The 15,706-nt window shown below is 43.1% G+C and overlaps 1 protein-coding gene across 4 annotated transcripts in view; it reads left to right on the top strand.

Annotated features, from left to right (window-relative positions):
• The window catches only part of ADAM22 (ADAM metallopeptidase domain 22), a 126,730-nt gene that overhangs the window by 55,390 nt on the left and 55,634 nt on the right, over positions 1-15,706 (top strand). For all 4 annotated transcript variants that reach the window (XM_083467399.1, XM_083467398.1, XM_083467400.1 and 1 more), the window contains exons 5-7: positions 9,826-9,908; positions 14,403-14,466; positions 14,738-14,807. In XM_083467399.1, coding sequence (XP_083323525.1) covers positions 9,826-9,908; positions 14,403-14,466; positions 14,738-14,807 — 217 coding nt within the window. The remainder of the gene's footprint in view (positions 1-9,825; positions 9,909-14,402; positions 14,467-14,737; positions 14,808-15,706) is intronic.

Below are 15,706 nucleotides of genomic sequence, written 5' to 3' on the forward strand. Positions count from 1 at the left end.
CACCAGCAATTGAGATGCATGCAAGGATACTGAAAAGCTGCATCTTCAGAATACCAGATTTCCTTGTTGACTGGCAAACCTGCTCTCACGATAAGCTGTCAGGACTGAAACCAGTGGCACTGGCTGTGGTTTAGGTAGGAAGAGGTACTAGAGAAACAAAAGCCCCCTCCACCCCCTCTACCCCTCCATGAGTCTGTCATATATTCTTCTTCTTTCCTTTAGGCAATCTGGGATTCTTCCAGACTCCCAACATACAGTTGCAGCGGATCACTGTGTCCTTTTATCTCTCTTTGATTATCATTCTGTCATTGGGATTGCCACCGAGATAAAAGGGCTGCTGGTCTGAATAATCTGCACCAGTCCCCTTTCCTGTTAAGTATCCAAATCTGTTCCCTGCTGTTTCTTAAAAACAACACACTCACTCCGCTCCCGCCCCCCTTAGACATTCTGTTCATCCATCTATCGGAAACAAGATCCAAACGCAACAGCCTTGGCTAATGGTTCCTACTGTATTCAAACATTGTACTAAATGGCAAGCATTGCCACTTTGGTGCCAGATGTGACAAAATACTTATGCAAAAAAAGTACCTTTCTGACATACTCATAGGTAGACAGTCATATTTGATGGTTAACAGGCCTGTGTGCATATTGTGTGCGTATCTTCTGGGATGCTGCGATGGGGGCATATACTGTATAGTGTGAAAGGTGCAACAAAATTCATATGCATGCAATTGCCAGAGTTGGCGAATTACTTGTAGGTTGCGCATTTGCTCCCTGGGGTTCCTTTGGAAGAAGGTGCAAGGGAATACCTCTAATAATTACTAAATATTTCCTTGCATTGGGGTGTAGCTCATGGAGGAATTCAATCATGTGTGAATTGTCTCCCAAGAAATGTCCTCTTTGGCCATAGCCAAGTAGTAGAAAGTGTGCTTTGCATGTAGAATCTCTGCCATCACCAGATGGCGATGGGGGAAGACTCACGTCTGAAACCTTTGAAGAGCGGCTGCCCATCCGGGTAAGTAATGCTGACATAGATGGGCTGATGCTGATGGCCTCACTCAATGTTCATGGCAGCTTCCTGTTCCTTTTCCCTAAGCCTAGATGGATGCACTATGGTAGAAGATGGTTTGCTGAGAACTCCTTGGCTTGTTCTTGCAACACATTCTTAGCTGCTTACATAATTTTTACCCTTGCCGTTCTGCTTCCCAGTCACCTTGAATCTGAGAAGATTCCTAGACTATGAATAGGTTGTGATACATCAACAGCTCCTGTAGACGATGTTGTAAAATGCATTCTCCTCCGTCGATGTGAGGAACTAAACTAGCTGTCCTCTATAGTACTTTCAAAATGTCTGTTTATGGACAATGCCTTATTAATTTCTACTCCATGAAAAGGGTGTAAAAAGCAGCAGGCACTGTCAGTGTCAGAGCTACACTTGATATTTAGGTGTAAAGGATCAGAAACCCAAATGGCTTGGTCTTCCCTGTTTTCATTATTCCTCTTTTGCCCAATCATGGTAGCATCAAGGTTTACTGCTTAACTATTACGGGCGGTGTGCATTTAACTTGTTCCATCTGTGCCAGATTTCCTGCTTGCACAGTGGGATGGACACACCTGCCATGTGCCCCTAAATCTGTTTGGGGTTTCCTCTCAACCCTCCAGAGCAGATTTGGGAGGGTGTAAGGTGTATGCAGGGGAAGAAATTTCTGTTGCACAAGCAGAAATCCTTGAAGTGACAGAATGAGTTGTTTGGATACCACCCATTGTCATCATTATTGATTATTAATATATCAGAATTAATATGTATAAACTAATACACACACCTATGTCTATAGCATCATCAGGAGGCATACTGCTTTACAGAATTCAAGAGGATAGGTCCCTGCCCTGAGGAGCTTACAAGATAAAATTTCTCATGGTGGAAGCAACAAAGGAAAGGAAGACAGGGGATAAACAGGAGAAGCAGCATGCATCCGTTGCCATGGTATGTGCCGTCTTAGGTTTCTCAGCCTTTAGTGCCACCTCAAAAAATATTCCAAAAAGCCACCACCAAATTCTGCCAAAAATCTGCCAGATTCCACCACAATTGCCCCCTCCAAACCTCTTGTCTCAAACTCCAACTCTCCACAGCCCTCAAAGGTCGGTGCAAAGACTCCTGGGATTATTAGCCTTTTCTCCCACTGTTTACATGCCATTTTTGCATTTTTTGTGCTCTAAGGCCTTTTTCGTCAGTTCCTTTCTTCAGTCAAATATTTGTTCCTGCAGAACTTTTTAAGGGAACGGGCACATTTTCCTCCTGCTTCACACTGACGTTCCATTGAGGCAATCAGAGTCTTGATACTTGCAAGAAGATACTGTGCAACAAGAAAAGAGCAGAAATGCTTCCTTTATGTAGGTCAGTGATATTCACTACAAAGTTGCCAGGGGCCTCTTTTAAATCTAGGAGATGTGTTCGTGGAGGGGCTTAATAAAATGCAGTTCGTAATGCTAAAGCTAAATCGTGATTCCTTTAAATGCTAAGGAAAGGAAATTACTTCAGATTTTGTGCCCGCAAGCCCAAGTGCACATGTTTGTAACATTCCTCACAAAGGGAGCTGCTGCCTTGCTGCCGCATATCAATTGCTTATCCGCTCTTCAGGCCTTGGAAGTCCCATTCCAGGGAGTCCCGCCTGGCCCCCTCTCTGTTGCCCTTCTGTTGACAGGTGAGAAGGCTTTACTGTTTTGGCTGCTTTTTGTCCTGCTGTGTTTTTACTTAGTGTTGCTATACAGTGGATTTGCTTTTTCATGATTGTCTTCATACTGGATTGATTAGTTACATAGGCTCAGGTGGAGAGATCAGCATATACATATGATGATAAGTGTGTAAGTAAAGAAAGCCACAAAGACCATCTATGGGCCAATAAATCGTGGCATATGCCCCCTACGCTCAACAGATGGTACCACACTTCTAAAAGCTAAAGAAGCTATTGCACTGATCTGGAAAGAACATTACCAGCATCTCCTTAACCGCAACCTCCCCCATAGCTGCTGAGGTCCTCTCACAAATTCTGCAAAAACAAATTAGAGATGAGCTTGCAGTATCTCCAAATTTGGGAGAGTTGTGTACAGCTATTAACCAAATGAAAAACAACAAAGCCAGAGGACCTGTCAAAGTCTTCAAAGTGGGCAGAATTGAATTTAGACAACAACTTCATAAGCTCATTGAAAAAATATAGGAGAGAGAGGAGGTCCCAGCAGACTTTAGGGATGCCAAAACTAGCACCTTTAAATAATAAAAAAGATGACAGAACGGATTGCTATCTTTATTAGCTGTGGCCAGCAAAATTCTTGCAAGGATCTTAGCAAACCGTCTTCTAACTATATCTGAGGCTACTCTTCCTGAATCCCTAAATGGTTTTCAGCCTTCTAGGGAAACAGCATACATGATTTTCACTGCTCAACAGCTTCAGGAAAAATGCAGAGAGCAAAACCAACGCCTGTATATGGTGTTTATTGACCTGATTAAGGCCTTTGACACTGTAAATCGTAATGCCCTGTGGACTGTCCTCCTGAAAATCGGCTGCCCAACAGGCAGGGAGTTCCAGAGAGTTGGTGCTGCCACGCTAAGGAACTGATTTCTTGCAAGTGCAGAATGAGTGTTATGTGGCACAAGCTCAGGAACCCAGGATTACAGACCTGAAGGAAACCTGTGCCACAACCACAACATAAGAAATTAGGGAAAGGTAGCTGGCAATAAGGGTAGAAAGCTGTAAACAACAGCAGGATGTATGCTATTCCCAAGGCCATCTGGTGAATACCACTCATTCAGGACATTCTCTGTGGTCTACAGCAATCACTAAAAATAGCTTGTCTTGCTCACCTAATTTCTGGAGCCACTGACCCAGTTCATAACTCAGTGACTTTTAAACATTTCTATAATGCAGCTGAAATATCCATTTTAAGTGGGACAAACACACACACACATACACACACACACACACACACACACACGCGAGGAATGCTGTGCTCTAGTCTATCTTTTCCATTTCTCTAGAAAGTTTTGTTTTTATTATTGACGTACATTCTTGAAAAGCTGCAATTGCAGACGGTTTCCAGCATCGGATCTCAGATGCAGATTTGCCTTAAGTTTAGCTGTAGGCCTTGAGCCTGGCTCTCAAATATCACATTGACGCAGTCAAAGCAAAGAGGACTCGTTAATAAAAAAGCAGTGAGTGTGCACCCTCTAGATTATAGTAGTTGTTGCCGGTTTGAAAGTGCTACTCGTGAGAGACCAGAAGTTTCAGCAGAGCAGGTGGCAGGTGAATTCCTTGGTCAGAACTTCACATTACATTTGAGCGCCTAAAACAATTGGGCCTCTTTTGGAGGAAATGATTCAGAGAGTGGGAATGGCTGTAGCTCGGTAGCAGAAAACCCTGGCTTTCAACCCTGGCCATCTCCCAGGCTGCCAGCCTTTACAGAACAGGGATGGACCATATGTGGTCCTCCCGATCTTGTTAAGACTCCCATCAGCCCCAGACAGCATGGTCAATACCCATGGTTGGGCAGGGGGTGTTATTCGAAAAGTTCTAAAGTCTTCCATAAAGGTCAAGATCGCTGTTCTGGACATTGGCCTTAAAACAATGAACCGACAGCTCAAAACTACACACAACGCTCGTCCCTGGGAAAGAGGCAAGGAGGTGAAGGGAGGTCAAGCCGCTTCACACTTTGAGCCTCAGGGCATGGGAAGATGCCGCATGTGCTCTGCTGCTCACTGACATCTGGCCAAGGATACGTGGCAGCATCTGCTAGGAAGGCGGCCTCTTAATTGCTTCCCTGTAAAGATGAAGGAAGGGACGCGGGTGGCGCTGTGGGTAAAACCACAGTGCCTAGGACTTGCCGATCGTATGGTCGGCGGTTCGAATCCCCGCGGCGGGGTGAGCTCCCGTTGTTCGGTCCCAGCTCCTGCCCACCTAGCAGTTCGAAAGCACCCTTAAAAAGTGCAAGTAGATAAATAGGGACCGCTTTATAGAGGGAAGGTAAACGGCGTTCCGTGTGCTGCTCTGGTGCAGGCTCGCCAGAGCAGCGATGTCACACTGGCTACGTGACCCGGAAGTGTCTGCGGACGGCGCCGGCTCCCGGCCTCTAGAGTGAGATAAGCGCATAACCCTAGAGTCTGACAAGACTGGCCCGTATGGGCAGGGGTACCTTTATCTTTACCTAAAGATGAAGGAACTGGCTTTGAATGTGGCCTAAGAGAGGACAAAAAGGCAAGAAAGCTGGGGACCATTTTTCTGTGCCCTTTTAGGAGTCAGAATCATATAACTGTAGAGTTGGAAGGGACGCCAAGGTTCATCTAGTCCAGCCCCCCTGCAATGCAGGAATCTCAACTAAAGCATTCATGACAGATGGCCATCCAAACCTCTGCTTTTATATATGTTGGAATCTGTCCAGAGTGGCTGGGGCAACTCAGTCAGATGGGTGGGGTACAAATGATAAAATTAACAACAACTGTTATGTACTGAGTTGAATAGGATCCAAAATGCAGCAGTCTAATTGGTCCTAGAACAATAGGATCCAGAATGCAGCAGTCTGATTGGTCCACAGGAGCCACCCAATCACGGTGAAGATGATGGAGATGAAGAGATCACCACCTCCCAAAGGAGTCCATTCCACTGTCGAGCAGCTCTTACCGTCAGAAAGTTCTTCCTGATGTTTAGTCGGAATCTCCTTTCTTGTAACTTGAATCCATTCATTTTAAGTCCTTCCTTCCGGAGCAGGAGAAAACAAGCTTGCTTCATCCTCCATGAGGCAGCCCTTTAGATATTTGAAAATGGCTAGTATAACTCCTCTCTGTCTCCTCAGTTCCAGGCTAAACTTGCCCAATTCCTTCAACTGTTCCTCATAAGGTTCCATGCCCTTGATCATCTCAGTTGCCCAGAGTCAGATTCATGCTTTTGCTCCCACAGTGGCATAAGGCACATGCCTAGGAGACAGACCAAAAAGGGCAGAACTACATGATCAATTGCATGTATGAAAACCCGGGGAGTTTCTTCTACAAAAGAAGGAAGCCTTGGCATAGGTCTTATTTAGAACAAAGAGACTCTCTCTCTCTCTCTCTCTCTCTCTCTCTCTCTCTCTCTCTCTCTCTGTGTGTGTGTGTGTGTGTGGCTTAGTCCTTTCCCCAAGCCTCTTTCACCCTCTCCACCCCCACAGGAGTTTGGAAAAGTATTTACCCTGTTTAAGAACGCTGTAGAAGGAAATGCATTAGGCAGGGAGTTGTAAGAGAAAGGTTGTGGGCAGTTTGCTTGCACACATACAAAGAAACATACTCTGCTGCCTCATATAGAGTCAGACCATTGTCTACGCTAGGTTGGGGAAGGGACACCAGTGGCCTTCCTGACGATGTTGGACTATGTCTCCCATCATCCTTGACCATTGGCTGGGACTGATGGGAGTTGGAGTCTGGAGGGCACCATCTTCCCCACCCCTGCCCTAATGTATCTCAGTGCCGAAGCTTCTTTTTATACCAGCATTTTGCTGGTGAGTTGTGTTTTCTTTCTTTCTTTCTTTCTTTCTTTCTTTCTTATTTTAAATTTTATACATTTTGATAATTTTACAATCATTTTAATATTTCAAAACTCGACTTCCTCCTCTTTCTGCAGTTCCTTAAATTTATTTTTTATATTTTCTGCATATTCCAAATTAACTTAATTTACCCATTTATTCAACTGCTTTAAATATATACACTTATAAAACTCTTATAATCCTGCCATTGTTCTTATCTGTTTACAGCTTATTTGTAAATATTCAATAAATCATTTCCATTCTTTTATAAAAAGTTTATCTTGACTTCTTATTTTGCTATTTCTACATATTCCGTAAGTTTTTGTATCCATTCTTCTTTCGCTGGAACTTCTTCTTTCCATTTTTGGGCAAGTAACATTCTTGCCGCTTGCAACATTCTTGTCGCATATATGAATAAATTTCTATACAGTTTGGGTAGCTCTGTCCCTATAATTCCCAAAAGGAAAGCTTCTGGTTTACTTTACAAATGTTGTTTTAACATATTTTTCAGTTCATTATATATCATTTCCCAGTAAGCTTTAGCCTTACTACAAGACCACTACATACGCTAAAAATAACCTTCTTTCTCTTTACATTTCCAACACTTACTTGATTTTGATTTCATACCATACTTAACGACTGTTTTCTCCTCAGCCACAGTTGTGTTTCTGGCCAAGCACCATTTTGTGTTTGCTTCCTCACACGCCATACACACCCACCATAACCCACTGGCTCAGCAAAGAACATACCTAAAACTTGGAAGCAATGCACTATCTTGCTACTGACTTAATCTTGTGGACGCTTCAGTAATTGGTAATTAGATTTAGCTACATGCTGAGGGTAGTGATTTTCTAAACCCAGTGACCTTGGAATGGCTGCCTGCTGAAGAAAAGGTTAATCATCAGTTGGCATTTTGCAAATAATTCAGAACTTATTAGCTTGACCAAGGAAAGGCAATACTGTGACTAGCAAATAATGTCACTGATTTTGTCTCCTCTACCCTCGGGCTAGCAAGTGGTTGAAGGATGTCTAAATGGGAACTGAGCGGAGTGACATTTTATTGCTACCTGGGAGTGCTGTGTTTAGTTCAGTGGCTGGGAGCCAGCTTCTCCAAGTTACTTGTTTGCTGGAATTTGAGATACGCAGAAGGAGGCAGGAGGTGATTTCAGACACACATCATTTTATTTGTAAGCTGTCTTTCCATAGTTAAAACCATGCTAAAGGAAGCTTACCAACATGGAAAAAAACCCCACGTAATTACAAATATAACAAGAAAAGTAAACAATAAATAAAACACATTGAAGGCTACACAGCCAAATCAAACAATTTCCACATTAAATCACAATAAGATCTAAAAATAAAGATACAAAAAATAATAATCTCAAAAAGAACAACATCCCCTAAACAATTTACCAACCCAAGAGTCTCTACAGCAGCCTCAGCTTTTGTAGCTGGAGTCAGTCAGGGCTCCACCCTCCCAAGGCAGGGAGCAGGTCTTCCAGGACTCGCAGCCAAGATCGTATCAGACTTGAGTCATATTCATAGTGGACCCATTGAAACAAATGTGAATAAGTTATTATTGACTAACTTGTTCTTTGATTTTAATGGGTTTACTCTGAGTTAGGCTGTATACACACTCCTGCTTACCCTGCACCAGTGCACTCCTGCTACATGATGTTGACCACAATCCGTGTCTGTTCTGTACCTGTCCTGTTGTTTCTTACGAAGTGCTCCGTTTTGATGCTTTAAATGATAACATCCTGGAGGTCCCAGGCCTCAGGGAGATTAGACTGGCCTCAACCAGGACCAAGGCCTTTTTGGCTATGGCCCTGGCCTGGTGGAACGTTCTGTCACAAGAGACCAGGGCCCTGCGGGATCTGACATCTTTCTGCAGGGCCTGCAAGACAGAGCTTTTCCAACAGGTCTTTGGCCGGGGTCCAGTCTGACTCCCCCTCTCTCCTTATAAGAACTTGCATGAAAGTGGCCTCCCAACTTTGCTCACAGGCTCATCAGTATAAACTGTTAGGCCTGGTGAGCATTTAAGGTCCCCATCCCTAATTTGCGGGTGACCATCTGATTGGATTTCACTTTGAGTCTGATTTGATTTTAGGATGTATTTTAATTGATTGCTTGATTTTATGGTAATATGTTAGCCACTCTGAGCCCAGTTTTGGCTGGGGAGGGCAGGGTATAAATAATAATAACAATTATTATTATTATTATTATTATTATTATTATTATTTCCCCTCCCAAACCACTTTCGATCCAAACAGAAAAAGAACCACCAAGCTGTGTTTTAAGCTGGTAATGCACACACTGCCCTAGTCTGATATTTGATAGTATAAAATGCATTTTATTAATTTTTGCTATATTCCTTTACCCACTGTTGCAAACAGTGGATTGGTCAAATATACCAAAGTTTATAGCAGATTGAAATTAGTTTACTGCAGATGAGTTTAAAAATAGGATGCGTCACGCTACAACAGCACCCACCCACCCACTCACCCCCAGCTAGACCTGAGACTTGCATGGGGAGAAATGAACACGACTTCAATCACACATGCTTTGAGTTAATTACAATCGTGCATATAAGAAAATATTAGAGGAATGATCCAAAGGCTTCCCGGTAAAGGGGAGCTTCTAGAAGGCAGTTCAGGAATAAAGGACTGGCAAGAGGAAATGGGCAGCAGCACCGAGCGAGGGAAGGCCAATCTATTTATCGGTAATCCGCATAAACATGGTTATATGCGTAAGTTGGTGTGTGAGTTTGTGCCTATCTTACTTTTCCGTGTCTCCTGTTAGTTATGTTTATTGCTGATAATAAGCGATTTTTGTCTTGTAGTACTGGTTCTAACACTGCCCAGCTGTTCTAGTTATATTCTACCAATGTACTTCATAGAGTAATATGCTTGTGTGTGTGTGTGTGTGTATCACAGGCTGAACGTCCACATTTTGGTGGATGTAGACAATCCAAGATCCACATTCAGCCAACCTTGGACGTTCGCTCTGATTGTAATACATGTAAAGTCAGAGTGCATCACGAGAGAATGTTGGTGTTCAAAGCTCTTCGGTTATTTATGTGGCACTCAGGTTAACCCCTTGCATCAGCAATTGTAATGAAACCTAGTCCACCTACTATATCAGCAAAGGTAGGAATAGGTATGGATACCCTGCTCTCATTTACTTCAACCTGGCTGACTTGTGTTGTTTTGAGAAACACTGCTGTGTGTGTGTGTGTGTGTGTAGTGTTGTGAACTCAAAAGTCTCTGTTTCTAATTGCAGGGCGGGGAGCACTGTTATTACCAAGGTCACATCCGAGGGAATTCAGAATCGTTTGTTGCCCTGTCAACCTGCCATGGACTTCAGTAAGTTTGTCTAAGATGTTGTATGCAAATAGCTAACTTGGAAAAAAAAGGGGGGGATGAACTTTCTAGCACAGGCTCTGTAGAGCGTGTGCTTTGCCATGGCCTGGCAGCCCCAGACCCAAATTACCATCAGTGGCAGCACTATCTGCAGCAGTGACAAGGGTGCTGCAGAAAACACTTCTTTCTCCTCTTGCACGTTGCCATTCATTGCAGGTCAGAGGGCTCCAGGAGTGACGGGCATCTCCAGTGTTTACTGAGCTGCCCGGGCAAACATTGGTGCAAACTGGAGCACTCCTTCCAGCTTCTGGAGAGCTCCAACCTACTATCGCTGCTGATGGTGGTGTGCCAGAGGGAGGAAAGGTCCAGAGAGAATGAGAGAGAGAGAGAGAGAGAGAGAGAGAGAGAGAGAGAGAGAGAGAGAGTTGGGTGGTGAATTTTACCGCAGTTCATAGTGCTTGGCACTTTTCAGAAATGAATTAGAAGACAGGAGAGAATGACTTCCTTCTCCATTGTTGGATTTCAACAGGAAGGAAAATCCACCTTCTGCTGATTGGTGGGGGTTGCTCTCTGTGTGTTTTCTCTGCAAGTATGTGTATGTATGTATGTATGTATGTATGTATGTATGCATGTATGTGTGCTGCCTGTGTATGTGTGAGAGAGAGGGGGTAGGGTGTGTGTGTGTGTGTGTGTGTGTGTGTGTGAGAGAGAGAGAGAGAGAGAGAGAGAGAGAGAGAGAGAGACAGACAGGTGGCAGGTAGCGTGTGGCACAGGCACAAATAGAGGATCACACTCACCACTGGCTTGTGACCCTTGAAGGCTTGTCCAAACAGTGAATTGCAGCTCTTGGGCCAAAAAGGACTTCACTACCCCAGGGTAAGCAATACTGAGCTAAATAGACCAGTTATATGACTCAGTATAAGGCAACTTCTGATGCAAACATGTCCATCATTCTATTCATCCTACCACTTGTTTGTTGTTGTTGTTGTTTTAAATGGGGCAAATTGGAAATACTTGTAGTTTTGGAAGCAACTCACATATACCTTGATTGCTGAATGAGCCGTTTTGCTCTCAGTCCATTCTGCATTAGCTGTATTAGATACCAGCTCAACAACCAGCTTGCGATAAATACTGTGTTTACTCGAATCTAACGTTAGCACACATTTTCTGGCTGAATGACTTTGTTAAAATCAAGGTGCGCATTAGATCCAATGGCACATTTGCATTCACCAGCAGATACCCTTTTTTTGTTTCAAGGTTCTAAAAATTGAGGTACACATTAGATTCGATGGCACATTGGACTCGAGAAAATATGGTAGATACCTATAGCCAAGTAGGTGTCTTAAAGAGGATTAGACAAATATATGGCAGAAAAACCCAACTGGTGGCTACTAAAAACCGCTTCAAGGTTTTCTGCTGTAGTCAAGTGGTGTGTGTGTGTGTGTGTGTGTGTGTGTGTGAGAGAGAGAGAGAGAGAGAGAGAGAGAGAGAGAGAGAGAGAGAGAGAATAAAAGATATAAATACTAGTCAGGAAGGCTAGACGGAGCCACAGCTTTATCAGCCCCAGCTAGAACGGCAAGTCTTCAGAGTTGAGAAACAGCTGAAGGCCACCACATCGATTACCCCTGGTGTAGTGGCTTAGAGACTGCACTTTGAACTTGTTCAGCTCTCGCCTGAGCTATGAACTCACAAAGTGGGCTTAGGCAAGCCATTGCCTCAGAGCCTTCACCCCCTCCAACCGCCGTCCTTCTGTAGTATTGTGGGAGGGGGGAGCACTGGCCTCCTTCACAGGTTACCTGTGGAGATTACTGAGATAGTGTATATAACACATTTGAAACGTTCTAAGCGCAGTGTCCTTATTGGTCTGTTTCTCTATATTTGATCTACATATGATACAACATTAGGCCTGAGGGATCATCCTGTGGTAAGAGATTGCTTCTAAGGTCATGATGAGGCTATAAATAGAAAGCTCTTACCTCTTTGTCATCATTCAATTTCCCTGAAAGGCCTGCACTTACCTTATGGGATCTTCATTGATTTATTGCTCAGTACTTTTGGTATCACTTTTCAAAATATACTTTAAAAATTATTATATGTGTATTTGCAATACTGACCTTTTTTTTTTTTTTTAGTTTGCCAACCCTCCCCCACCCCCGAGTAATAAAAATATGTGGCTTCTTCTTTTTTCTTTTGCAATAATCAGGACTTGAGAGTGGGCCACATTACGCGCTGAGCTCAGGTTACATGCTGAACACCAGCCTAAAAATAGTATCTTTTTAATGCAGTCTGCAGGGTTTGGCTGCATGACTTCCTTTAATAGTAAGATGTATTATTTATTTATATATAAAAATTGCATTCTGCAATTTCATTTAAAAGAAACCAAAGTGGTTTGCAACAATCAAACAACACAAATTCAAACTGATCACCAGCTAACTATTACGGAAAAACGTTTGCTTCATAATTTTCTGTGTTTGCCTGGCAGCAACGAAAAGTTTCCAGCAAACGTTTGAAGGTTACTACAGAAGGCACCTGCTGACTCTCTCTTGCATTCCTTAGGAATGGGCCAATAAAGGCTGGGTTTCACTGTGATGTTAAATCAGCCTCACTACCCCAGGGGATAACCACTGAAGTTCCTACAGATGATCAATCTGGGATATAAGGGTTCAGACATAAGGGTTCAGACAGTCCCTAAGGTATCCTGGGTCTAAATTGTTCAGGGGTTTGTAAATTACAAAATAACTTGCCTCAGGAGTAGATGGGCAGAGTGTGCAGATGTTTTAACAAAGGCCTCACATGTTTGCCCCCACCAGCAGTCCAGCTGCAACATTCTGCATAAGCCACAGCTTGTAAACCAAGTCCGAGGGCAGCCCCAAACAGATCACCTACTTCAGCTTTGAGGTTATTAACACAGGAACTACAGTGGTCAGGGTATCCCTTTCCAGGAATGGCCATAGCTGGCAAACTAGACAGAGCTGGCAAAAGGCTCTCCTAGCCACAGAGGACACTTGGGGCTCTGGTGACAGAGGTGTATCCAGAAGGACCCCCAAGCTACACACCTGCTCCTTCAGAAGAAGTGCAGACCTGTCCAGAACAGTGAACCTGCCTATTTCCCAGACATATATTGGCTCTTAGACCATTATCCGTGATGCTTGCTTTGCCTACCAGACGATGGCAGGCCCCGTCAAAGTGGGACTGCTTGATGGTTCCTTGCTGATTTCGTCTTGTTGGCTTGTGATTTACAGTGACACTTTCCATTCATCTTGGTTTTGACTCTCAGCATTTTGGTCCAACTTTCCAGACCCGATGATTTGTGAAGAAGACATAAATCTGCAGTATACTTGTCCAGCTCTCTTTAATTATCTCTTTCTTTCAGCTGCTGAATGTTAATAATAGATCATATCCATCCTAAAAACAGAAGGAAGCCAAGATGGAAGACTTGTATGTGTTGGTGGGCAGCTAGGCCTTCCTGAGTGTATTGTGGCCCTCTACTTCCTCCTTCTGGCCACTTGCAGAAAGAGTTAGACCACATCAGATAGGATGGCCCTTTGCTGATTTCATCTTGTGGGCTCCTGAGCACCCTCCTCAGCCCCACCTCAGTATATTAAGGGAGGGTACTAGCTGTCAGCCAAACTGGGGCTGTGCCAGCTTTGTGAGAATATCCGACAAGTCACCTATCCACCATTACCACATATGCAGGTGTATGTGGGGTTTGTGCCATATTGTCCATGTCACGCTTGGGGGGAAAAAATAGAATCGTAGCAACGTAGAGTTGGAAGGGACCCCACGGGTCATCTAGTCCAACCCCCTGCAATGCAGCGCGGGGCTCGAACCCACAACACTGAGTTTAAGGAGTTGCACTGAGCACCATACCAGCTTTAGATTTTTAAAATGCAAAGGTGTAGGACAGAATTTATCAGATACATAACGCTAGAGAGTTTAGCTGTGTCCAGCGAAGCATTGACTTTTGCGGGGTGTGCCTCTCTTGCAGCCACAGCTAAATGTCAGTTTTGGGGCCATTGACTACGGCAGAATTCGTGAACCCCATAGTGAAATCCCTAATTCCATCAGCTCACAGAAGACACGAGTACATTGTTGCAGATTGGAGGATTGCAGACGCTTAGAAAGGAAAGGCCATCTTAGAGCATCTCTCTAGTTAGTAAATGATATAGTGCCTGTAAGACGCCAGTACCTGCAGCTGTTCAGGCAAGCAAGGTGTTCTCCCTGGGTTGCAGTGCTGCCTCTTGGTGGCAAGCAGGAGACACTGCACATTGATGCATTTAATGAACTAAAACTCAAGGTGATTTGGGTAGTAATTCCTGCAAGGCAGACAGAAATTGTCAAGAGTGTTTTAGAGTGTAATGTGTTTCCTGATAATCTTTTACTTTGTTGTCTTTAAAACACCAGCTATTAAGTTCACAGTATATCATTATATATATATATACATACATAGTTGTATTTTTTATTGTGTGAGTCTGATATTTCCCTAATTCTTAACAGCGGCATGTTCTATGATGGAAATCACACATATCTTATTGAGCCGGAAGAAAACTACACTTCACAAGTAAGTAGATAAGTGTTTCGTAAGTGGAATGCAGATATTATCTACAGGAAGCATATTTCGCAAAGTTGCTCTTTCCTTCTTTAGCAAACAATTTAGGAATTCTTATGTAGGTTCCAGCTGAGTTTCTGAACTGTCAGAAGGTTGCATCAGAAAAATACGCTTCTCAGCTTCATAACAGATGGCATTTAATAATACCCTTTGGTGCTAGAGTAAAGTCCCAAGAAAGTTTATTTTGTATTGCTTTACTAAATTTAGATGTTTCTAATTTCAGGAGGAATTCCATTTACACTCTGTTTACAAATCCAGATTATTTGAATTTCCTTTGGATGATCTTCCATCTGGTATGTGTGGTTTTTTTTAAATCTTGGGGTTTATTTAAAAAACCGAACATACTCTTAGCTCATCCTTCATTGATGCACTTACTTCATAGTTAATCATTTGTAGGGTTTGATTTTGTTATTTTTAAACTAGAGGCTGAAGAAAATAATCTGCCAGATTGATTGGGAAACAGAAAAAAATCTAACTCCTCTTCTAGTAGAAAGTCTGTTCTCTAAAACCCCCCTCCCTCCAAAAATATTTTTAGCTTTTTGATATTATGATTGTTATTTAATGACTGGTTTTAGGAGTCTCCACAGATAAAAAACAGGCAGATTATAACTGATGCTCTTCTGTAAACACATTACTGCTTACCTCTCTTTAGATTTAAGTTTAATAAATGAGCTATATATATTAAAAAACCCCAGCTCCTAATGATAATAATAATAATTTATTATTTCTACCCTGCCCATCTGGCTGAGTTTCCCCAGCCACTCTAGGCAGCTTTCAACAGAACATTAAAAACAGAATGAAACTTCAAACATTAAAAACGTCCCCAAACACGGCTGCCTTCAGATGTCTTCTAAAAGTCGGATAGTTGTTTATTTCCTTAACATCTGATGGGAGATGCTGAAGATCTGAAGAGGGTGTTTTCAAGGCGTAAGAACAAAAGCACATAAGACAAGCTTGCTGGATCCTGTCCGTGACTCAGCTAGTCCAGCATCTTGTTCTCACCGTGGCCAGTCAGATGTCTGTGGGAAGCCTGAAAGCTGGACATGAGCACAACATTACTCTGCCTACTGGTATTCAGAAGCATAATGCCTTCACAGTGGAGGTAGAATATAGCCATCATGGCTGGCAGCCATTGATAGCCTTGTCCTTTGTAAAGGCAAATGCTTGCATGCTTTCCATAGGTATTTGGCTG

The sequence above is a fragment of the Podarcis liolepis genome (genome assembly GCF_965112155.1).
Source record: "Podarcis liolepis genome assembly, chromosome: 12".
Taxonomy (NCBI): Eukaryota; Metazoa; Chordata; class Lepidosauria; order Squamata; family Lacertidae; genus Podarcis; species Podarcis liolepis.